Below are 23,463 nucleotides of genomic sequence, written 5' to 3'. Positions count from 1 at the left end.
AAGTCTCTGACTGGTTATGGTTTCCTCACTTGTAGTGCCTGAACCTGAATCTGGCAGAGCAAGAATCAGAGTGTTGAAAAATCAGAACTGCTTTTTTTGGAAAGCTTTTATAAAAGTTCAAGTACGTACTTCCAAACATTCGTTATTTACTTTATATAGCCTTTGTTTTGGCAAAGGAATTATTGAAGTTATAATTGATTTTACTGCCCTTTCTGAGGCTTTTAGATGTTTTCAGGAAAGCATAGCATTGCCTTTACAGTTAGGTGCCAAGAAAGATCAAGACTTTATGTAGTGTATCTTTCAGGAAGTTTTAATTTATTGGCAATTATTCCCTTTAAAGACAGTGATCCTCCCGTACCAAAGTATTGTGGAAAGAGCATTATTCAGTTCCTGCTGTTCTGTGCTCTATATTAAACTTGAGCTGTGGTAGTAAATCTATTATGGAGTGCACCTTGCAGTTGTAGTAATTGATCTGAAAGGGCTGGCAGGTTGGTTCTGGACACTGCCACCTTCACTATATAAGGCTATGTAAAGAGCTTCTGAACTAACTTCGCTGGACTCAACAGGATTGAGTTAAAAGGGTTGATCTTTGACTTGCTGGCTTGTTTGTAAAATTTTTACTTGGTTAAAAACTTGTGGATAGCTTTAGTGCCACTTTCAGATGCTGAACTGATGCTTCAGCCAGTGAGAGTAATTTGCTTCAAGACAGGATATAGCAAGAATAGCTACAGTATGAGTGTTTTTCTGGGCTCCCAGTCTTCTTATTGAAGCAAGCTCTGCTACCAGGGTTGAGTTCTGTTGAAAAGGGAGATAGGGACACCTATAAGTCTTCAGTGCCTGCAAATGGATCTGTTAAGAAGTGCTTGTTGTAGTAATCAAGTAAATACCCCTCAGATGCAAACAATTAGAAGTGTTATTGGTGTTTTACTGAAATTTAGATCTTTCAGACAGAAGTCCTTTTGTTGTGTAGTCTTGGACTAAAAACACTCTCTTCTTGTTTAGTATATTTTTAATTTGTTTTTAATAACACAGCACCAACTATCCGGTCTGAAATGTTTTTACAATGTACACAGTCAGTTTCAGAGAGCTTAATGTAAAATCCCACGTTACCATAAAAACTAGTCTCTGAATATCAGGGAAGCTGGACAGTGTTGCTGTGTAATCAACAGTATGTGCTTAAGTCCTAATAATGACAAGCCATTTTGTGATCTTCGTATAAGCTGGAAATTTCAGTTAGGCTGCAGGAGAATCTAATCTTTTACCACTTCAAGATTCACAACTTCAATTCAAAGAAAAAAATTAAACTACCCTCACCCTTGTAAAGATATTTGGTGTCCCAAAAGTGGATTAATGGAGAGTGAGATATTCTGTGTATCCTCTGCTAGCAACTTTGTCTTCGTCATGGCATTCCACTTGTGCAGCTATGTACATCAGCTGAAGTCCCGTTTTTCTTACTAACCAGGGTGTTGCTTTTCCATCTTGGGGCTTGCTGGATTGAAGGAGGCTGGAGGAATTGACATGATTGTGATGGATTGATTAGGTGCTGACTGTTCTATAGAAAGGGTCAGTTTTAGAGAAGAAGAGTTTGAGTGTTGATCCCTAGTAGTCTTACTATATTAAATGTTGTCCAAGTGCTTGTAACCAGACAAGTGCTCTATAAAGCACTCTTAAATAAACATTGATGAAAGCATGTCGTATGATCCGCTGCATTTCCATGAGCTATTGAGAGGTGACACAATTGTAATGTCACACCAGGATATTATCTGACAAGTTGGGGGAGTTGTTCGTAAGCCAAAAAGATTGAATCATCACGTTCCTTTTAACCTCTCACGAGCTAGTGATGTTGGCCTTATTTGAACTGGTGGCTGAAAGGTAATAGACTGCATAATGATTTCTGAAGTTCCTTTTTTTTAATTGCAGTTTTGCTTTAGGTAACAGCAAAACTATTGCACTTTGGTGTTTTTCTCCATGGTCTTAACTATTAAAAACAAAAACCCCTACATTATTCTTCCTCGTTTGCTTCGTCACCATAATTTGTCACAGTTCTGTTAACATGCTTTCTGATAGGCTTTACTTTACTTTTTTTACTTTGCTTATTTAAGGCTTTTCAAAAGGAACTATGATAAATGGAATTTCACTTATCTTAGAACCAGGAGAGTTTGAATTTTTTTTTTTTTTTTAAGAGTAAAATAATCAAGTTATGTTGGTAGATAGAAAAGCAGCAGCTTGTCTAAAGGATTCAGGAATTACAGGCTTTTTTCTCCCCTGCCTGAAAGAAGCTCATATGACAGATCAGTGCAATATTGGATCATCAAGAATATAAACGTCAGTGTTCTGTGACACTATTAGCCATTAGACTTGTTAACTTTTATTAGGAAGAAAATATAGCTTTCAGCAAGTTGAGCCAAGTGTTTGGAGTTAAATATTTCTGGTCTCAGTTATCCAAGTTACTTTTAATACACTCTTCTTTGTCTGTGTACTGGCTGTATTGTGGTTGCATTCACCTGCTTTTTAATGCTTTTTCTCCTAAATCCTCCACAGGACTCCTCTTATCTTGATTCCTTGTGTTGGTTGTTTGGGAATTATTTTATTTTGGTTTGGGGTTTTTTTTGGTCACTTTCCATAGTTTTAGCTATTATTTTCTGTGTTTCTTTTTCATTCCCAAAGGTTCCTTTGAACATCTTGAAAAGTTTAGGAAGCTTGTTAGTTGTTTTTTTCTCCAGCTCAACAGCTCAGTGCATCTGCCTTCTTGTATTGCAGCTTTAGAGAGGATACTTGCTGTCCACAGCAGCAAGTAGAGAAAAGTGCCCTTTTTTCTTTGGTTGAGAGGCTTACACAGGTATTCTGGGAAAAAGCCAGAAAAGTTTTTAAAATTGTTTATCTTGTGGGTTTTCCCTGTCTTTGCCAAGCAAATTCCTAGTGTTGGAGAAATGCAATTTGTGTTCAGGCAAAGAGCTGCAAGAGATCCAGCTACCCTGGTTCTATATTTGTACTATGCATGTGATTAGTATGGGGCTGTACATGTACTAGGATGTAACAGAAGTGGTGAAAGGTGGGGCAGGGTCTATATGGCTCATGTGATCTCACAAATCCGGGAGTACTAGGAAAATGTAACTGTATCTGCCAATTAATTGAAGCATTAATTTAGGCATCAATGGCTCTGTGATGGTTTACAGAGGGTTTTTACAATAGGATTTGTCTCAGAAGGCTCCAGAAGGCTGTTTTGAAGATCATAAGAAAGTGAACTTCAAGCTGTTTATTTTAAAAATACACACACACACGTACACATGTATGTATTTACGAGCAACTCTGATCTTCCCACTAGCCTTCTGAAACTAAGCTATTGCAGGTCTCTTTCCACTGAGATTAAGCTTGCTGGAATTTCTTAAAGAGAAAATGAATCCTAATGAATCAAGTCTAATTTAATGTCTCTTTTGAAATATTTTTATTTTAACAGAGCTCTCTGAAATTGAACCCAACATCTTTCTTCGTCCTTTTCTGGAAGTAATCCGTTCTGAAGACACTACGGGCCCCATAACTGGATTGGCCCTCACCTCTGTGAATAAGTTCCTCTCATATGCACTAATAGGTATGTTATGTGGCTTCCTGGGATTTGTAAAATTGCCAGCCAAATGAATCTCCTGGAGATGTGTCTTTGTCCAGGATGCATGCTTGCAGTCTTAATGAGGAGATTGGGGAAATGAGAAAGTTGTCATTAACGCTGGGGAAACGGGCATCTGCAGTTTCTCAATATTATACCTGCTGGTCTTTCTTGGCACTACAGCAATGGCTGGAAATGGAGACAAAGCTTCTAGTCTGCCCTGACTGCTGCATGTTCTTATGGCCCACTGCTGGAGTGTGGTGGTCACCAACTGCTTTTTTAATGCGATCTGAGCAAAAGGGCTGGGGCGGGGGAAGAATAGCGGCTTGGATTACGATGTTGTAATATACCTAAACACAATAGAATTTATTTAGTTTTGTGTACTAATATTTCTGCTCTAGAGTGAGGATGGCTTTTTGCAAGGTCCCAGACCCTGTCCAATGGTGTGCCAGTACTCTTTAGTTGTCACAGTTGTCATGGCAGAGGCAGTTCTGCTGCTGCCCAGGGTTTCAAATGTGTGCATTCTCCTTTATATTTGTGAAAGACTAAAAATGAGCATTTGGTCAGTTCCCATGGCTCAGCTGACTTGTAGTAACTCATTAGCTTGTTTTCTGTCTGCCTTCAGTGTGTCATCGTGTTGTTAGTGATGCTTGATTTTTCTATGTAAATTGTCAGTACTTTCTAATCGTACCTGTGTGAATTAAAAAACTTGTTATCAGTGTTTGTTTATACATAGTCTGACTTGGAGAAAATTATTTTACCTATTTTCTCCCTCTCCCAAGTGCAGATTTCTGAGTTCTTTTCTTTTGCTCTGTTACACCGCAAGTGATCACTGTTGAATTTTTGGCACTGTTGTTTTAAGTATTTTGTTCTTTGGAGTTAGCATGAGGGAAGTTAGAGAGAGAAAGGACTTGAAGGTCTGTGTAGATGCAGACCACTTTTGTGGGAAAGACCCAAAAATAAAAAGAGCAAAAATGAGGACTTACAGGAAAAAAAAAGACATTTTTGAGTTTGATGGAAATTTGGTGTGTCACAACATCAATTAGTGGGCAGTGTTGGGTGTAACTAAGTGGCAAAAAAAATAACTAAAATTATGTGATGTTAATGTTACTTCATAGGACAATAAAGGAATCTTAATAAATAACCCTGTAAAACATGTCCCTCTGAAGGACAAAGCAATAATGCAAAATATGTTAGTTTCAACATAGAAGAAGAGTCCCTCCCTCGTTCGGGGCTTTTAATATGTGGGTGGGATCAGAACTCAGGCTGGTATCAAACGTCCTAGGCAAAAGTCTGCACGGGCGACTGGTTACAAATACTTGATTTGAGGCAGAAACAGGAAAAAAGTGGTTAAGAATTTGTAGCCTTTCTCAAGCTACTTGTTGTTCAGAATATTAATCAGGTCACTCTAGCAAGGGTGCATCCCTGTAACTGTTGGTGAGCATGTGTCTTTGTAGTAGAGAGTAGAAAAGACTCTGCCTGCCTTTTGTTATAGAGCAGAACCTGTAATCTAAGACCTCTATTGCTGCTTGAGGTGACATTCATAGTGGTCTTGTCCTTTGTGTTGCTCCAGATACCGGTGAGGCTGGGATTAGTGGTGCTGACTGAACATCTGGCTAGGGTTGTGTTGTTAAATTTTTGTTCTTCTATTTCTTTTTGGAAGACTAAAGGTAGTCTAAAGACTGTTTGCCTAAAGATACAAAAACCTTAAAACTATCCTTAATATACAAACCTGTTTCAAACTGTACAGACCAAGGTAAAACTCTGGTATAACCACAGTGGGGAAATTTCAGCGTGGCTGATATTTTTGACACATTTTAGGGCTGCGTAATTGACAGGTAAAAGCAGCAGGTTTTTTTGAAAGCGTCATCAGCTGTGTCTGTTCTGTGAGTGGATGGCTTTTGCTGTACACACTGGGTCAAAAAACAGTGGGCAGTGAAAGGGACAGACTCCTCTGATAACTATCTTTGTTTAAACCTTTTTTCTTCTTCTGTTTCCAAAGCATTTCATTGCTAATCCTTGTGCCATTTCATCTCACTGTTCTTATTCTGTCACATGTCAGCAGGTGTTTATCTGTCTACTTTTCAGGCCAGTATTACGGAGGGGTATGTTTTAAAACCAGTTATAAAATAATAATTCTTGAGTAGCCTTTGAGACTTCTGATCTTCAGTAGTCTGAATGAGAAAGATCTGTTCTGAGATTGGTGGATGCAGCAGTTCACTAATGGTATAGCGTGCAACCACAGCTCAGATAAAATGACAATATCCACCATGCATGTGTTTTAGTAGGAATAGTTAGCCTTACAGAGACTATCCTATGCTCTGATATAAGTACTACTGTTTCAAGAGTTACAGTTGATAAATTACATAGTAATTTTTAAAGTACAAGAAAACTGCAACAATACTGAACTTCCATTGATTGTCATCCCTCAGATTAGTTATTTCCTTAGTCAGCAGTTTTGTGCTAGCTAGCTGTCAGCCTTTTTGATGAGTTCAGACCTTAGCTATAGGAAGACTAGTGGCTGAATTTCAGAATTGTGTTTGTTGTATTTTCCTCAGAAGAGGTATGTGCTCTGTTTTTTTTGTTATCACAGTGTGTCCACAGCAGCTTCTGACTCAATTTCTCAGGTTAACTTTCTGTAGTGTTACTGAAAACTACATATCTGTACACGAGCAGCTGTTGCTCAGCTTCCAGCAAGAAGACTTGCTGTTTGGGCAGTTTAGAGCTTGTTCTCCCCTCTACTTTCTCTGTCTCCTTGCTGATTTATTTTAGTTCCTTAAAGGTATTCCTGAGCAGGCTTCTGGTTTTCCTGGATTTCCCTGATGGTTGGGAGCCTGGATTTTCTGCTTTCTGCCCGTTCTTTTGCCCACCTGTTGTGAGAGTACAACCCATATGAAATGTGTAAGCCTAGATGGGATCACCAGATCTTTGCATTGTAGGTGGAAATTTTCAAACTGATACTTTGCTTCACACAAACTTATTTTTGTTAGTGATTCAGAGCAGGCATCTTTCTGTACTGTTTTTTCACCAGGGAATAAAGAAGCTGGTTGAACTTTTCTGTATCTTGTTTCTGCACAGTAGAAGTATCTGTGCTTTTAATTGAACTCAAGAGGCTTATAAATTGACCTGAATTTGCAGAGCTGTTCCAGGGAGCCAGAACTGAAGTAGTCAGGCGTGATGTGTGTTGGGAGAGAGGTGTATTTATTAGTGTTCAAGACAGAGGCTAGAACAGCAAAGCAGTAGTCATAGATCTGTTAAAGAAGCATATGCGCAACTTGAGTTTCCTTTTCACACAGACTATTTATCCGTAACTACAACTAAGTGTATCCCTAGGCTTACAGCAACTCACATCTACTGGAAGAGGTGACAGTGAAGTGAATCTGTGTGTTTGGCCTGTGGGAGGCTTTTCTGCAGCAAGTGGCTTTTTCCTCTTGATGCCTGCTTAGCTGCTTTCCACTGTCATTGTTGAAAATTGGTTAACAGTAATGCTAATGTAGGCGCTGGCATTGTGACACCACTGGTCTTTGCCTGATTTAATTGAGGAAGTTCAGAGTGATCCTACATCACCATTGGTGGTTTAAGCTATTATTTCCATTTGTGAATAAGAGTGCACAGAGTACAAACGTATGGCTGATTTTATTGCCTCTGGTAGAAGAGTGGTAGCTTCTACCTGGATTATAAACCATTATTGAAGGTACACAGAGAATTGCCTTTGACAGACAGGCCTCTTATCTAATGCTTCCCAGTATCAGAGTTTGGTATCCTGATGACCGTGACTGCTGAAGCAGGTAAAAAAATGGCTTGATTGGTCTTAAAACAGGCTCCCTGATGGCTCAATGAGGTTTGACTAGCAAACCAGGAGAGGAGCTTACTCTCAACTATGCAAGATTTTTGTGTGTGTGTGACAGAACTATATCAAAAGCAGGCAAGCTCTGCTCTTAATAGGGGTGTGTAAGAGAAGGCAAAGAAGTGCCATACCTATGCACATTTATGGGATTCTGAAGTGCATTGATGCCATTTCAGTTTTGTGCAACTATGAGAAGATTCTTATCCTGCAGCCCATCAGAATCCCCACAGTGTGGTGAAGGCTGATCTCTTTTGACCACAACAAGGGCAGCTTTCTTTAATGCCTAGGGCTTAGCTCTTCCTAGGTGTGAACACAACCGGAGTCAAAGAGGGAGTCTGCAAAGCTTCTCTTCAAAGTGTACAAGGTTTTACTTGGTTTCTCTGTCAGCTTCATTCTTTCTGGAGTTCAAGAGGCCCCACTGCCAATTAATGAGGTATTAACTAGTGTTTAGGTTGCCTGATTTCTTCCCTAATGACTGTATAGGTAGGACCGTAACAAAAATCTTGCCCAGTGCTGTATTGTTTAAGTGAGAAGGAAATCAAAGCCGGAGGCAGCTTTTCTGTAATGTGGCACAAGATATGGTTACTAGCAACAGTCTCGTCCTGAACATTCTCTCAACTGCACTATTGCAGCTACAAAAGACTGAAACAGAGAGAAAAGAGTCTTGATGAATGATTGAAGCAGGAAGGCTGCAACTCAGATATCTAAACTGATCGCGTCTGTCTGCTGTTGTCTCTGGGGAAAGCTACTGGTCAACTCCTTCCCCAGCTCCTATTCCTTGGGAAGGATGTAGAGCAAGACACAATTTTTCCCTCTCAATCTAGTGGAACCTGTTAGGCATTTTCTTCTCTTGGGAATAAACGTGAGGTTCCGTATGTTTAAGAGCTGCATTATCTTCATTCTGGAGCAGCAAATAAATGCATTTAGCAGCTGCTTGTGCTATACTGTAGGGAACAGGACATAGTCTTACAAATCAACATCCAAAAAAACCTGGAGCCAGTAGCAACTGAATTGTAATTATTTTATTTGTGCATCTTTTTGCAAATATAAATAGACTTTTGATAAAGTCTTTCTGAAAGCTCCCAGTATTAAAAACACTTTTTTTACTGGGGGATGAGTTTCTCTGTTACAGGGTCAACTCACTCCAAGTCACACAAATTAAGGAAGCAGATGGTAACAAAGTATCTCTGTGCAGATGTCTCCCCACAGAGGTGGTAGGCTGTAGGTGGCCTTTCTCTGTCATACATTTTTATTCTGTAACTCAGATCCCAACCATGAGGGCACAGCGGAGGGGATGGAGAACATGGCAGATGCTGTCACTCATGCCCGATTTGTGGGCACGGATCATGCGAGTGATGAGGTTGTCTTGATGAAAATCCTACAGGTAAGTGGAGAGAAATGGTAATTACCATAATGGTTGCTGCTTGTTGTGGAACATATCCTGTTACATGGAGATGAAGAGGAGGGAGCAATGTTTTGACTCTGTAGGGGCTTAGTGACAGACTTTATTTTTAAACAGATGGCTCATATACCTATGTTAAAAGCTTTTCCAAATGAAAATAATTAAAAGCTTAAATTAAATAATTTTAAAATTAAGGGCTTGATAATGTGGTAGTGTTGATAATCCTACCTTGTGCATGGTCTCAGTGAGGGGTAAATGAAGCATACGGAGCTCACAAACTTATTTTTGAGAAAGAATTCTTTGTAGAGACAAACATATGAGCTATATAACTCTGGTATATTTACTTTTGGGCAGATAGCTAGTTATTGAATTTAAATATTGGGTAGCATGCAGCAGATCGGGCCTCTTTTAAAAGTGGGTCAGGAGATCGTTCTTGTCTCCTAATCTGTCTGTTTCGTGAGTGCAATGTTTTCTGAAACAAATCATGGGAAATCCTTAGGTTTTCTGCTTGTAACTAATTCTAGGCAGTCCTTCTTGAGAAAGCCAACCTTCTCTTGGAAATGCATGCAAGCGTCATTGTACTACGTGATATACATGCATTGTTCTTTGCAGGTTTTGAGGACCTTGCTGCTCACTCCAGTGGGAGCCCACCTCACCAATGAATCTGTTTGTGAGATCATGCAGTCCTGTTTCCGCATATGTTTTGAAATGAGACTCAGCGGTAGGTTGGTTCATACTTCCACAGTTAAGAAATTATTTGGTTTCTTCAGCATTAACTAGTTCTATTGTAGAACATGCAGCTGTGGAAAGCTGCTGAGCTTTGTATTGTTGTGTCTTTCTATAACTTCATGGAAAATTTCTGAGGAGTTCGCTGTACAGCTTCGACTCCTCTTTTTCCCCAGATTTGTGGCGCCACCTTGTGATTATATGCCCATTTGCAGTAATGCGGTGTTGGAGCTGGTTTTAATAAATTTGCTGTAATCTCTGTAAACAAGGCTTGGAGGGGAGTCTGCTTGAAGAAGCCTCTTGATAATATCACACTGAGTAATGACACCTGTGTTATTTGTTTTTGTCTTCGCAGAGTTATTGAGAAAATCTGCAGAGCACACTCTGGTCGACATGGTGCAGCTGCTCTTCACAAGGTAAACCTGCTTGTGTTTGCCTCAGCATTGCCAAGATGGCCCTCTAAGGACAGAAAGATTCCACACTTAAGGGCCCTCAGAAAAATCATCCAAAATGGTCATAATTCCGAAGTGGAAGGGAATGAAGGATTTGGCACTTTTCTCTTGGGCTGGCCCTGTCAGACCTCAGGGAGACAGAGGTAGGAAGGTTGCCTGGTTTAAGGTGTCGTTTCAGGAGAGGTGGACAGACAAGTAATGAAGAGTTTTAGGATAGGGAACCAGTTTGAGGACAAAGAATGCAAACTTCACTCAGGGGGAAAAAAAAAAGGTGCTCTAAAAAATATAGCTGTCTTCAGGAGAGAGAATAGAAATGGTGTTGAGTAGCCACATGTTGATTTCAAGCTGAGAGCTTTGACCTCACATCAAAGAGAATTTTAATCTCTTGAGGTCATATGTCTCGGACAAGTGTTTTGCTCTTTTCAGCACTCTTCAGTTAATTAAGATTATTTCTTTTAAACTCAAGTAAGTTATTTAACTTCAAAACTGTTTCTTCAGAAAGTGAAGTAATCATAGACTTCTCTGGATATTGTTAAAAGGAAGTGTGAAGTTATAGAAATACTTGTAGTAGGAAAGGATTGTAGTAAAACTGACAGCTTGTGAAACATAGCTCTCGTAATATTTTTTTTTCAGATTGTCACACTCAGTTCCAGTGGGATCTCAGGTTTTGGTTTTTTTTTCCTCTGTGCACATGTGTCTTGCAATGCACTGGATGCATGTGGAGCAGAGTCAGAATCAATCTCTCCAAAGAGGAGAGATCCCATTACTTTTTCTCCAAATGCATAAGTGAATTTTACTTTGTGCTTATTCATTGCTTGTTGTGTATCCTCTTCTCTGTTCTTCTTGATAAGGCTTTGAGATGCTACCACCGTCTGTGTCTGTGGACGGTGGGGTAGAGAAGCAAGGCAAAGACAGCAGCTGCAGGAGTGGTTTGGCCATCCTTGCTTTCCAGAAAAAGAAACAGCCAAAGCTGTGCTGCATGGCTTTTATCCTTTCAGGGAGCGAAGACAGAGCTATAGTAAAGGAACAGAAGGGAGAGCAGGGTGTGTGGAGTTGTAGAGCTGTACAGACTTGTCATTTGGTAGCACAGGGAAGAGCAGTCTACCTCCTTTACTTCTGAGCAGCAGATTTGGTCAGGAAAAGAAACTAAGAAATGTCTCTTTTTGACAAGAAGGCCTAATTTTGGTATTGTAGTATCTGCAGCGTGACTAGAAAGACCGGTCTATTTTTTCCCCTTTCCTGTTAACCTCAGCAAGCTTATGTATTTTGGCTTGTTCTTTGTCTTTCAGGTTGCCTCAGTTTAAAGAAGAGCCTAAAAGCTACATGGGAGCAAACATGAAGAAGGTAAGATTCTCATCACTGCTGGCTGTTCTGTTCTTGTTTCGAGCTTGCGCTTATCTCTATACTGTTTGTTTTCACGCTTGTGTTTCTTCATTCCTGCAAGTCCCTGGTTCACTGAAAGAGCATGTTTAACCTCATAAATGGATGTAGCTTCATGAGTTCTGTGGGACTAAGCCCACATGGTCCAGGAGTGAATCTTGTTAACGATACTGCTGCCTAAGTGAGTCAGTCTGAATTCTGGGAACAGCCATCAGCTGCTGTGGGCTAGAAAACCCCAGCAAGTTGTGGGATCTGATGGTGATGTCGTCTGATAATTTGCTGTCGTCTGCTCTCTCTCCAGATTCTTTCTCATCTTCATTCACTACAGGTATAATACTGAGTTTTTGGGTAGTGTTTGTCCAGTTCTCCTTATGTAGAAAGGAAACTTTTTGAGGCTGGTGAAACAGTATAAAGGCATTACAACATTGGGCTATGGTTGAAGCAGCTTTGGTGGCTTCCAGAAGGAGCAGGATTCTGCAGCAAAAACCTTAGTTCATGTGGGCAATGCAGCCAAATCAAAGTAGGCTGTTCTTTTTCTCCCCTTCCCTAAATGCACTGTTTTCCGAGGATGGAAGGTCTGTGTTTGTTCAACACTACCATCTCAGTCTATACAGTGAGGCTTTTAGCAGCGGGATTCGGTATGGCAAACACCATAAGTGTGACCTTACATGATTATTAATATAATAATTTCTTAGGTGTAGGGAGGTCCACTTCAGGAACTCCATACATACTTCCATATGTGTATGTTCTTTATACTCCATAGAAAGAATGTCAGTAAAGATACAGGATTCTACTGGTGAGGGCAACAGGATGGGAAGAAGAGTGCTAAAGAAGAAATAACCACATTTGAACTTATGCTGAATAAACTATTTATAACATTATAACTTCCACTCTGTTTTTATTTTTAATGAGTTGAGAAAAGTGGCAACATTGGGTAAATGTACATTTTAGAGCCAGTGTAGCAGTGTTTAGAGAGACTGAATGCTTACTTGTAGGAATCTGAAACTAGCTTGGGGTTTTACTTCTTGTGTAGTAACCTAATGACTGCTTGTTTCCTTTGCTATGGGAGAAAAGTGGCAGGATTTGTGATGATGCTTGGCTGGCCTAAGGAAGGCTAAAAGAGGTCAGGCTAATGTACTTCAGGTGTCAGAATTTGTCATGGTTTGTGTACAGAAAGTGTGAAGTGAAGGGTGAATTTGAATTCAGGAAGGCTACCCTTACCAAGTGATGGCTGCTCCCAGGTTGGTTAAGTGATGCTCTGTCTTGTGTCTGATCTGTGCAGTTACCTTGTGCTGTCTCTTTGCTGTGCATGCCAGGAGTCTGCCCTCCAGCCTTGCACTCTATTGCCAGGTTATTCTTGTTTTGGGGCTTATTCTGCTTTGTTTAAACCGTGCATTTGCCTATCTTTCACAGATCTCTTCATGTCTCCTCAACAAACTGGAGCTAAGTAGTGGGGAACAGCCCAAAGCCCTGAACCAAGTAGAGAGGGTATTGCTCTTTAAGAACCTGAAGGTCTCTCTCTCCCCCTTGTCCCTTCTTACCTTACTCCCCTCTTCCTTCTCTTGTAAACACCACCTGCACCTGTGTGCAGCAAATCTCCCTCCACTCGTTTGACAGAGCATGGCTTTGGGGGACAATGCATGTAGTGGTTGCTTTGCAGTGTTGTGGCTGCAGCTGGGACAGACGTGGGAGGGAGAAACCCTTTACTGTAGCATTCCGTGTCTTGGTGGGTGCCACCTAAGACAGTATCATGACATCCTCTGAAGGAAAGGAGTGGGAGGGCATGGGCAAGATTGAGTCCTCTATGACAGTGAAAAACTGAAGAAAAGAAACATAAAAAATGTAGATTGCTCTCTGAAGGCTCAAGTGTTGTGTGTCCTAGCTGTTGTCCTTGGTTATAGACATAGCAGCATACCTGAGGAGTCTCTTGACCCAGCATGCCTTAAACAGTTTTACTCAAGGTGAATATCTGAGCTTTGTTACTTGATACAGGGCCACAGAGTTCGGTGTTTTCTAAAGCTTTTTTGAAGGAGACTGCTGTACATTTTCAATATCTTTGGCCATGTTTCTACTGAAATTAAATGTGGTTCCCAGTACAGTATTTGCTAATGGGGGATGAGTGGGGCCGAACTGAATTACGAAGTGTGTTAGTCCCTGCTAGTTCCTCTAGAAAATACTTCTAAAGAAATATTGTAGGCCTGCAGATTGTTGGTTTTGGACCAATCATAGAAACACTGAGAAACTAGGTTAGATGAAACCCTTCTCAGTTTTCCATGCTGGTTCATAAACTTAATGTAGCTTTAGTTCTTGTCTGCTACTAATGCTATTCGGTCCAAAAGGAGCTAAACAGAACACTTAGAGATGCGTTTGCTATTCTTTTGTCCTGTGTTTATGGTCAGGATAGTTCGGAAAGACAGTGGCTAGAGACTTGCAGGTTCATGCAGTTACACAGAAGAAAAGATGAAGAAATGTTTTCCTTTGCAGTAGTAGCTGTTGGGTTCTGCAGTGGGAGTCAGGAGGAACCTAAATCTGAGTCTTCACAGATTTTGGGGGTGGATTATGTTCAAAGTTGCCTAAGATGCATAAATATATTTCACCAGATAAACTTCATTAGTTGTTACAGTACAGGGAGGTAGGTAAGTGAGATGACTGGACTGCATCGGTGTCTCCAGGACTCGGATCATGGACTGCGTTCTCTCTGCATGCTTTTGTGTCTTGAACGCTACTTGGTGTGCTGACCAGTTCCATGCTGCATCTAGAATGAGCTCATGTTTTAGTGTAATCACTTTAGTTACTAATCATTGGCCCCTGCCCTTTTCTCTTGAGGCTTACAGTATCTTGTGGAAAAACAAACGAGTGCAGGTAAGGTGGCTTGTAGAAAAACGAGATCTTATGAACCCTTTAAATAGAATCTTGTAGTATTACATTTTTCTTCATGTTCCTAGACCTTAGCTGGAGTTTTATTGTTAAAACCTCATCTATCAAAGGAAATATTTGGAGTCTTGTAATTTTTTTATTTTACAATTTTGTGTACAAGTTTCTTTATTCAAAAGTAATGCAGATAAATATAATGGAATCTGTTCTGAATTCCAAGATGAACAAACAGTAGCTCTGAGATCCCTCTCTACTCTGATTTCTAAAGAATGTTTTTTAAATACTAACTTCAGGTGTTTTTTCTGTGGAAGTACAAGCTTGATCTAATATTATTAGAAAACTAATGCAACTATAATATCACTGAGCACTGGAGAGGGAAGGAGAATTTTAGATGATGTTTAAAATTCAGGATATTTTAATGATCTGCTAAATGCCATTTAGCTGCTGCATTTAGTCAAGAGGCAACCTTAGGTTTAAAATCTCAGCCTGTTAACATGCAACCAAGCTTTCTAGTGAAATCAGGAAATGTATTGAAGGTAAAAACAGGCATTAGAAATAGTTCCTTTAGTCAAAGACAAGCTACAAGGTGGGTTTTTTTTTACATTTCTATACTAACATAAAAGCAAGAAATCATGGGACTGTGACCTTTCAATTCAATACAAAATACAGAATGAAAGATGTTACTTTCCTGTCCTTTGATACATATATTGTTTTAGAGTTCCCAAACTCAGAGTGAGTTTGTTAAAACAACATGTAGCCCCTCGACAGTGGTGAAATGTTTATATTAAGCATTTCTGTTTGCTTCTGCAATGTTTTTTTTTTTTTCTAAGCTATGCAACTGTCATTGTGGTTTGCTATCTGCTATTTATAGGAGATAGCAAAAGAAAAAAGAAAGAGGAGAGGAAATTATATGGGAAGTGGTCCTAATATGTGATTTTAATAAAAGGAAACCTCTTTGTGTGGAATGTGGAATACTGGATGGCATGAAATTGAAAAGACCTATTGGGTAATCTCACCTGTCTGTTAAATTGTCAAGAAAAAAACTCCAACCTAAAACAAACAAAAACAAAACAAATCCTAACCTTCCCAACAAAAACCAAATAAACTTAGATTATTGTCTGAATGCTTTATAATTCGATTAAATGTTTGGGATTCTTTTAAAAAAATAATCTGCTGAGTCTTTTTTCTTGGCTGACTAAATGGTTTCCCATCCATGTGAAGCTGTTGTGACTCAGTCACAAGTTCATAAAAATGATGACAGATAGGCATATGTGTTATGAACCTTAAGAGGAGGAATGTTGGGAGTTAATACAAAGCACAGGACAGTCACTAAAAATGGATATTGTGTCTGAGGAAAAATGCTTTTTTGAAAGGGCTAGTGTTGAACTGATACGGCATTTGGTGTTGCATGAAAGGGGAAATCAGAAATAGTCAGTAAATTATTAGCTTGAACCTTCTGATGAGTCAAAAGTTACCTGTTACTCAGGAGTGCAACTGAGGGTAAAAGAAGTGGACCAACATGGTTAGCTCATATAGCAGTATCTTGGCGCCATTTTATTGATTAGTTTCTGCACCCCGCCACCCCTCCACCTCCCCACACCCCTCTCTCAATTTTTGCTAGCACGTAACTTTTTACCTGGCAAATCACAGCAACATGCTATAGTAGCTAGACGCAAAGTCTGTTACTTTGGAATTATGTGAAACAGACTTTCTTGAGTTTAACATAGAATGCTTCCAGATTTCCTTCCTACTTGGAGTAGCTTGGTGCAATAAACCATAAGTCTTCAGATTTTGTTTTATAAGTTACTGAAAAGGCAGAAAAAATAAATATGGCTATTTCTAGAATAGTTGCTAGGTAAAGTAAAACCACCTGGTTTAATTAGCAGCTTAAGCCTTTAATGAGTTAAACTATTGGTAATATTTAAGGCTCAGAGAGATTTTTAAATGGAAAGGGAAACTAGTAGAGGTGAACTGCAAAGAATGAAAGATAACACCTATTTTATATAGCCCTATGAAGCAGTGAATAGGAAAGAAGAGAGAGCTGAAAATTTTTACATGAAAGGATTATGATCCATAAGTATTTTAAAACAGTTTGAAATCTACAAAATTTTATTTTGGCTATGTACTTGTCATATAAGCCAAAATTTCATTCATTTCTTGTAATTTCTGGAAGAAATAAGGAGCAAGGTAATTCTGAATCTGTTGTTAATTAACAAGCTCAAAGAAACTGTAGCTTAGCTAAAACTTGGGGATTAGTCGTCAGACAAATAGAATTTGTGGTGCAAAGAAAAGTTACACAAATGGTTTACTATACTGGGACGTAACATTTTCACAAGCTTTGTTTAAATGAGAAAAATTACAGGCCATGTGCAGCGAGTTAGAATTCTAGGTGTAAAAGAGATGGAAAACAGTAGCAGAACCTAGAGGGTTTATTAGCATTTAAGAGTAGTAGTAGCTGGAAGGAGGCAAGCTGCAGAAAAAGGAAGAGTCTAAAGAATATAGCTGTCTTCTAGAAAATTTAAATCTGATGCTAGAGATATAAGGAATATAAAAAATAAGGAATATAGCCTAAAATACAACTTAACTGTGATAAATTTACAAAGAAGAATACCAAGTAGGGAGTAGTACTGAGACTTGCTGAATGGTTTTCACTACATACAAGTGTCTGTGGTTAAATTTTCACCCTGAATTGAAGAGGTCTGACAGCATCAGAAAAGCTGACTGCAGCTACCAAAGCTGAAAGTGCAATCCTATATTTAGAGGAACTTTAGAAGGAAGTTGTTCTCAAGCCTGACATTGCCATGGTCCATATGACTAAATATCGAATTGTTTTCAGGAAGTTCTGGAGCGTCTGTGCATGCCTGCATTAACAGCACACTGCAGCAAGTCCCACATAGTCTGCATTGCTCCTGCTGTGGTTCTTGTTTGCCCAAAGATCTGTATAAGAACTGGAAGTAGGATCCTGGTCGAGAAGGATGTCGAGGGTTAGGTTAAATCTAACCTAAATCTAGATCTGAAGAGGAGTAATGACAGAAGGCAGGTGAAAGCAGAATATGGTTTGTTTCTAAACCATTAGGGTGGTATTTGTGATGTGTCGCGCACCAGGAGTGAGTGAACTGTTAGAGAAACACTTGTTAATAGTGAAAGATCCCTGGAGGAAAGTGAACATGGCATTGCTATGAAGGTGAAGAGTGAATTGAGGCAAGAGACAAGTGACAGAGCTGCAGACTGCAGTGTGGGACTGGGTGGCCAGGCTTGATTCTCAGCCTTCATGTATAAATGGTGAAATTTTAATTGAACATCAAACCTACCTAGTGCTTGCTTATATACTTTATTTTATGCCCTTTAGAAGTCTGGAAACATTGGGAAAAGCAAAGAGATTTGAGATGTACCTGTAGGTCTAAGAGAATTTTTTATCCTGATGCAAAGCTAGGAGGTATCGATAGGGAAGAGGGAATGCTGTGGTAATTGGACTGTTAAGTATATATTATAGCAAAGTAACTGCAGTAAATTGTCCCTTGATTCATGCATGGAGTGTTGGCTAATATGTAGGTAGTGGGGAGTCAGGGGCTGATTTGGATGATTTTGAGGTGCTGATTAATTTTTCTGATATATTTAAGTGCTGTTGCCTGACTTTGAGGGTTTTGAGAGAGCCTTTGTGGGTTGGCTTGTGTAATCCGTTGTGCTATGTGGTTTTGCTGTACTGATGTTCCTAATGATTTATGGTTTTCAGTTGAAAATGAGAGCTGGAGGAATGAGCGAATCATCAAAATGGAAAAAGCAGAAGAGATCTCCAAGGCCTGCTCGCCATGTAACTAAGGTCTCACCTGGAACAGAACAACCAGGAGCCAATGTTAGTAACATTGCAGGTAAGTTGAAATCTGTTTCCAGAGACCAGACAGCATCCATTCATGTTGTTCTGCATTAGATTTTTTTCTCTTAGTTCTTAGTGACTATAGCAATAAAGCATATCATAGCTTTTCAGGTCCAGGAGAAAGCATTTGATGGAGGTGGAATACATATTGATGAAGGAAAGCATGGTCCTGTGGCTAACTTGACAGCGTTTCTCTGCCTGCAGGGTGCCTTGCAGGGTTAGTTGGTACAAAAGGGAATGGGGACCTGGAGAGGTGGCTGAGGTTATGGGCAGCTGTGTGGTGCAGAGGAGTTGGAGGGTGTAGCAGGTGCATGGAAGAGATTGAGAACAAGAATTCTGGCAAGAGGGGGGCTAGCGGAAATGGGCCTGGGTAGAAAGTTTCCTGCAGCAGATTGCTGGCTTAAGTGATGTATTCTTTCCCATGTTCCTGAAGGGTGTACCAAAGGGTGTGGGTGTGGTGGTAATGACAGAAGAGCAAAGTGTGACCAGGGAAAATATGCAGGTAAAACTGAGGGAAGTGCAGAAAGATCTAGGAAAAAAGATGTGAATGAACAGATCTCTCACTGCAGATGTAAAGACTGAAAGTGTGCACTCACAGTCCATGAAATTTGAATAAAAGGCTATAATCATTAAGGGACAGGGAAATACGAGGTGCACTTATGGGGAAAAAAGCAGAGGGAACAGCAAAAGTACCTGAAAGGGGATTTTGTGCAAGAAACTAATGGGTATATGCATGAATCTTCTTTCATGTGCTTTGATTCAGCCTGCAGAAGTGGTACAGTATGTGACTAGTGCTGCGAGCTCAAGAATATAATGTTGGGGAGCTTCCCTATTGTTGTACGGGAGTAGACTGAATATAAGTGGTTTTAACCTCTTATTTGGGTAAATGAGTCCCTCTGGCTGCAAAGTACTGTCTCTTGTGCACTCTACAATTTAATGGCTCAGACATAAACATTGACACTGAAAGGAAGCAGGAAAATTAAAACAACAGCTGTGTAAAATACCTAGTTCTGACACTAAGGAAGCTATTCAGTGTAGTGGGAATTATTCCAAGTGTGTTTGTGCACAACAGCATGATTGGTGAAAACTAAAAAAATGAATGTGATCAAATTGCATATAATTTAGAACATCAGTCCAGATGACAACTTAGCCCTAAATAAATCATAATTATATTTAAGTTTCCAAATAGATATTAAATTCCGTTAAACAGTATTATAACATTTTAGAGAGAAAGTTCAATTGTGTTACAAAGCATGTCATTAACTCTGACCTTGTGGTGCTAGGTAACATATTAATTTTGCTTTTTGGGCCAGAATCCTGGCTTAACAGGTGAAGAAGAAAGGATTGCAAAATTGATCATGTATTCCATTTCATTTCTTAAAAATCAAGTAACATCCTGCTACTTACTTAAGAAATTTCCAAAAATCAAGTCATCAATAAAACACCACCATGCAAACCTATACATATTTCACATGTAAATTCATAATGTAACTTTGGTTTGTGCCTTTATTTTATTACTGTGCCCTGCAGTGTATCTTCTCATTTTGAAATATTTGTTTTACATTTTTTAAGTTCTTCTCAGGACCATAAGAGCTGCAAATATGGGGGTTTCTTTTAAAGGAAAACTTAGATTCTTAGAGCTCTGTCTCATATATAGAAAAAATAAAAATACTTCATTGCTTTATTTCAGACCTATTTGAATTCTATTGCAATCCCATTTGCTTAAGGAGAATTAAAGAAATAGCTCTTGCCTTCCAGTCAAGTTAAAAATTCTTGCTTTGAAGGAATAAGTTGTCCTCGATTAAAGCCCTTGAAGTGGTCATGCCATTGTATTAAAGAGTAAAGTACACCTTTTGTACTATTTTCAGATTTCTTCTTAATTATAGAAAGCCTCTGCACCCTTTATCTAATTGTGAATTATTTTATTTGCTGAGTCTGTTAGATTCCAACTATTGTATTTTAATTTCAAAAACTGCTAGTATCTCACCTGTCCATCTGTTTGGTTCATTAACACCTGACAAAAAAGAACTTCTGTACATTCTCCACATTAATGTGTAACTATCTGAGATGATTTGTAGTGTAAAGTAGTAATACAGTAAAAAAGTAATTATTTGTTGTTGTATTCAGTGTATGAACTTGCGGTTGAGGGACAGAATAGTACTGATCCTTTTGCTTCTGTTTCTCATCAGCAAGCGGAGTTACTTTCATAGATGCTCCTTCTCCCAGCTCCTCTGGGAGCTCAGAAAATGTTTCATCTGTGGCCAGCCCTGCTACAGACAGTGGTTTGGAGTTGTCCTCACAGACTACCTCCAAGGAAGACCTGACGGACTTGGACCAAATCACTTCTTTAGGACTTAATGCAGGAATGACCTCAAATGAGGCCAAAGTCACTGAAAATCAAAGTCAGCCCGAACTCCAGGTACATGGATATAACTTACAAAGAAAAGTTGCAACTCCCAGCATAAACAGTTCTGGATTTAGCACAGTTACTGTATTTCCATCTCTCTTTGTGGTTATAGTGTTTATATTCTTTTTCAAGGCTTAGGGTCAGAGTAAAACATTCTTCACTGTAAGTGATTTGTAAATTCACAAACATTTATTCTTTGTTTTCTCTGGAGACCATCCTCATGGGCTCAGAAATTATAGCTGTGCAGTCCAACAATGCAGCTGTGTATCTAGCTGTACTCCCACCAATACCATCAACCTTAATTGAAGGAGAAGCTGTTATAGGGAAATATAGAGGAAATCTGGAGGAGGACTCATTTTACTATCTTCAGTGAACAGTTTTTCTTGAGTTTATAGAAATTCAGCTGTTGGTGTTTGTGCATGTGCGTTGCTGTTGCTGTTAAATGACCTGAACCAAGGCCTCTGTCAGTAAGTTTTCCTCTGTGTTGTCTTCACTTCCCCTACAACGGTAATACTGTGGAGAGGATGGATTAGAACTGCAAGGAACTTTTCAGAGCTGCAGATATTTTGAATGGTAAAAAACACTAAGAAGGCATAGATAAAAACAGTGTACTGAAATTATGTAGCGTTTAAAACCAAAAAATGAGCCAATTCCTAACCTCAGGGGGAGTAAGAACTGATAGGTTATAGGAGTATCTTCAAAGTAAAGTCCTTAGTATCACATCCTAGACTTATGTAAAATAGATAGGAACTAGATGGAAGTGAAAGGGCAGAGAGGGCTGCAGATTATGTAGAGGAACTCTTTTCTCTTTAGTTTTGTTTTCCTGCTTCTTGTCCTGTATAGTTTTAATAGTTCTGAATTAACCATGAACAAATAAGCCTTTCTTTTAGCTTGTCTAGTGCTTGTTAACTCTTGTTTTGCTTCTTTCATTCTCAAATGACTGATATCAATGAAGAATGAAAGTCTGAGGGAGGAGAAGATCCAGTCAGCTTCTGTGGAGTCTATCCCTGAGGTCCTAGAGGATTGTACGTCTGTAACAGAACATTCTGACTCTGCCTCAGTTCATGACATGGACTATGTAAATCCCCGAGGAGTACGTTTTACTCAGTCTTCCCAAAAAGAAGGTGAGAGGTGGGCAATGTTGCTAAAGTCCTTTGTCGTTTCCACTAGTCTGTTTCACTTTCTGCTGAGAGGATTATGAGCACCTCTTCTCAGCTGGTCTGTAACAATGTAATTTGTAACACTTGTTAGACACCTGCAAAAAGCAAAGGCAAAGTTAAGAGTGCTAATCTCTCTTATTTTCCTTTAGGAGCAGCACTAGTCCCATATGGACTACCATGTATTAGGGAACTGTTCCGCTTCCTTATCTCACTCACCAACCCTCATGACCGCCACAACTCTGAGGTGATGATCCACATGGGGCTGCAGCTACTCACTGTCGCCCTGGAGTCAGCACCCATTGCAAACTGCCAGTCCCTCTTGGGACTTGTGAAGGAGGAGTTGTGCCGGCACCTATTTCAAGTGAGTCTGGCTTATACTAGCATGGTGTGTGGCAGTGGGGAGTCAGATACTGATTTGCATCAAAGAGTCTATAGGAATTTAGTATTCTGAGGTTTGTCAGGTCTCAGTCTTCAAACAGTCTCTCTGCTGGATTGCAGTGAGCGTTCTGAATTGCACCAGTGAAACAGTGCTTTTACAAAGACAGAGAGGTTGTCATGTGCTGTTTTCTTCAGACCAAGGCCAAGAAGGATGAAGGTGATTTGAATGAACTGTTACTATGGGATAACACTGTGTTTTGATATAACTGTTTTTGAGGTAATCATGGATGCAAGTTACCAGCTTGGTAGTAGGCAGAACTTTTGGGGTACCAAGCTACTAATTCCACAAGGGCCATCTCAAAGGCAGGTCTTCCTTCGCCAGTAAGAGGATCTGTGGACTTGGCAAAAGAACAAAGATGTGGTAGAAAAAGTGCTACCACAAGCAGAAGGGAATTAAGTATTTTCATCCTCACTAGCAAAAAGTGAGATCAGGAGGTTGAGTAAGGGATTGTTTTTTGAAATACTATTGCTATGGGAGGCAAAGCTAGGATCTCAAGGCTGTTGCAGGTGATGCCTGTAGTGCCACACTACTACTATTTATAGCATGTAATAACTAGCCTTTGTAATTCTTAAAGGTTTTTTTTTGTTTCTTATTCAGCTACTGAGTGTTGAACGGCTTAATCTGTATGCAGCCTCTCTCAGGGTGTGCTTTCTTCTCTTTGAGAGCATGAGAGAACATCTGAAATTCCAGCTGGAGGTGAGTTTTTTGAGTATCACTGAATGCGGAGTAGTAGTTTCTTGGACTTTGGTTAAATGCATATAGCTAGGCAGTGAGATATAGTCTAAATATCAATTTACCTTTTTATAAATAACTCAGTGGGTTATGGGTAGACTGTGTAGGCCTTTTCTTGTTGGATAATAAAATGCTTTTGAACTGGGGTACTGCACTGTGTGCCTTTATGCTGTCGGTTTTTTTAGAACGGTAATCCAGGTGCACTGAACGGTAGAACTATTTGAAACCTTTCTACAACCTCTTTCAGGATGAGCCATCGCTAAAGATGGAGTGTCATGTGGAAAGATGAAACTTAAATCTGTTTCTGTAGTCCTCAAAGCTATTCACTGTCCTGCTTTCTTTTTTCTTTCTTTAAACTGAGCTGCCCTGTGTTTCTGCCAGATGTATATCAAGAAGCTGATGGAAATAATCACTGTGGAAAATCCAAAGATGCCCTATGAAATGAAGGAGATGGCTTTGGAAGCCATTGTTCAGATGTGGAGGATTCCCAGTTTTGTGACCGAGCTGTACATTAACTACGACTGTGACTACTACTGTGCCAACCTCTTCGAGGAGCTCACCAAGCTGCT

At 39.6% G+C, this 23,463-nt stretch overlaps 1 protein-coding gene across 1 annotated transcript in view; it reads left to right on the top strand.

The window, feature by feature from the left end:
• Window positions 1-3,450: 3,450 nt before the first annotated feature.
• GBF1 (golgi brefeldin A resistant guanine nucleotide exchange factor 1) overlaps window positions 3,451-23,463 on the top strand; it is a gene marked incomplete at its 5' end in the record, with an annotated part of 43,428 nt that continues 23,415 nt past the window's right edge. Inside the window, 12 exons of the mRNA XM_010074347.1 lie at window positions 3,451-3,589; window positions 8,714-8,832; window positions 9,463-9,571; window positions 9,932-9,992; window positions 11,318-11,372; window positions 12,822-12,920; window positions 18,016-18,151; window positions 20,346-20,575; window positions 21,519-21,687; window positions 21,873-22,084; window positions 22,760-22,858; window positions 23,276-23,462. Coding sequence (XP_010072649.1) covers window positions 3,451-3,589; window positions 8,714-8,832; window positions 9,463-9,571; window positions 9,932-9,992; window positions 11,318-11,372; window positions 12,822-12,920; window positions 18,016-18,151; window positions 20,346-20,575; window positions 21,519-21,687; window positions 21,873-22,084; window positions 22,760-22,858; window positions 23,276-23,462 — 1,615 coding nt within the window. The remainder of the gene's footprint in view (window positions 3,590-8,713; window positions 8,833-9,462; window positions 9,572-9,931; window positions 9,993-11,317; window positions 11,373-12,821; window positions 12,921-18,015; window positions 18,152-20,345; window positions 20,576-21,518; window positions 21,688-21,872; window positions 22,085-22,759; window positions 22,859-23,275; window position 23,463) is intronic.

Source organism: Pterocles gutturalis, unplaced genomic scaffold (genome assembly GCF_000699245.1).
Source record: "Pterocles gutturalis isolate BGI_N339 unplaced genomic scaffold, ASM69924v1 scaffold15737, whole genome shotgun sequence".
Lineage (NCBI taxonomy): Eukaryota > Metazoa > Chordata > Aves > Pterocliformes > Pteroclidae > Pterocles > Pterocles gutturalis.
The sequence above is the reverse complement of the archived record's forward strand: the minus strand, read 5'-3'. Positions and strand labels throughout refer to the sequence as shown.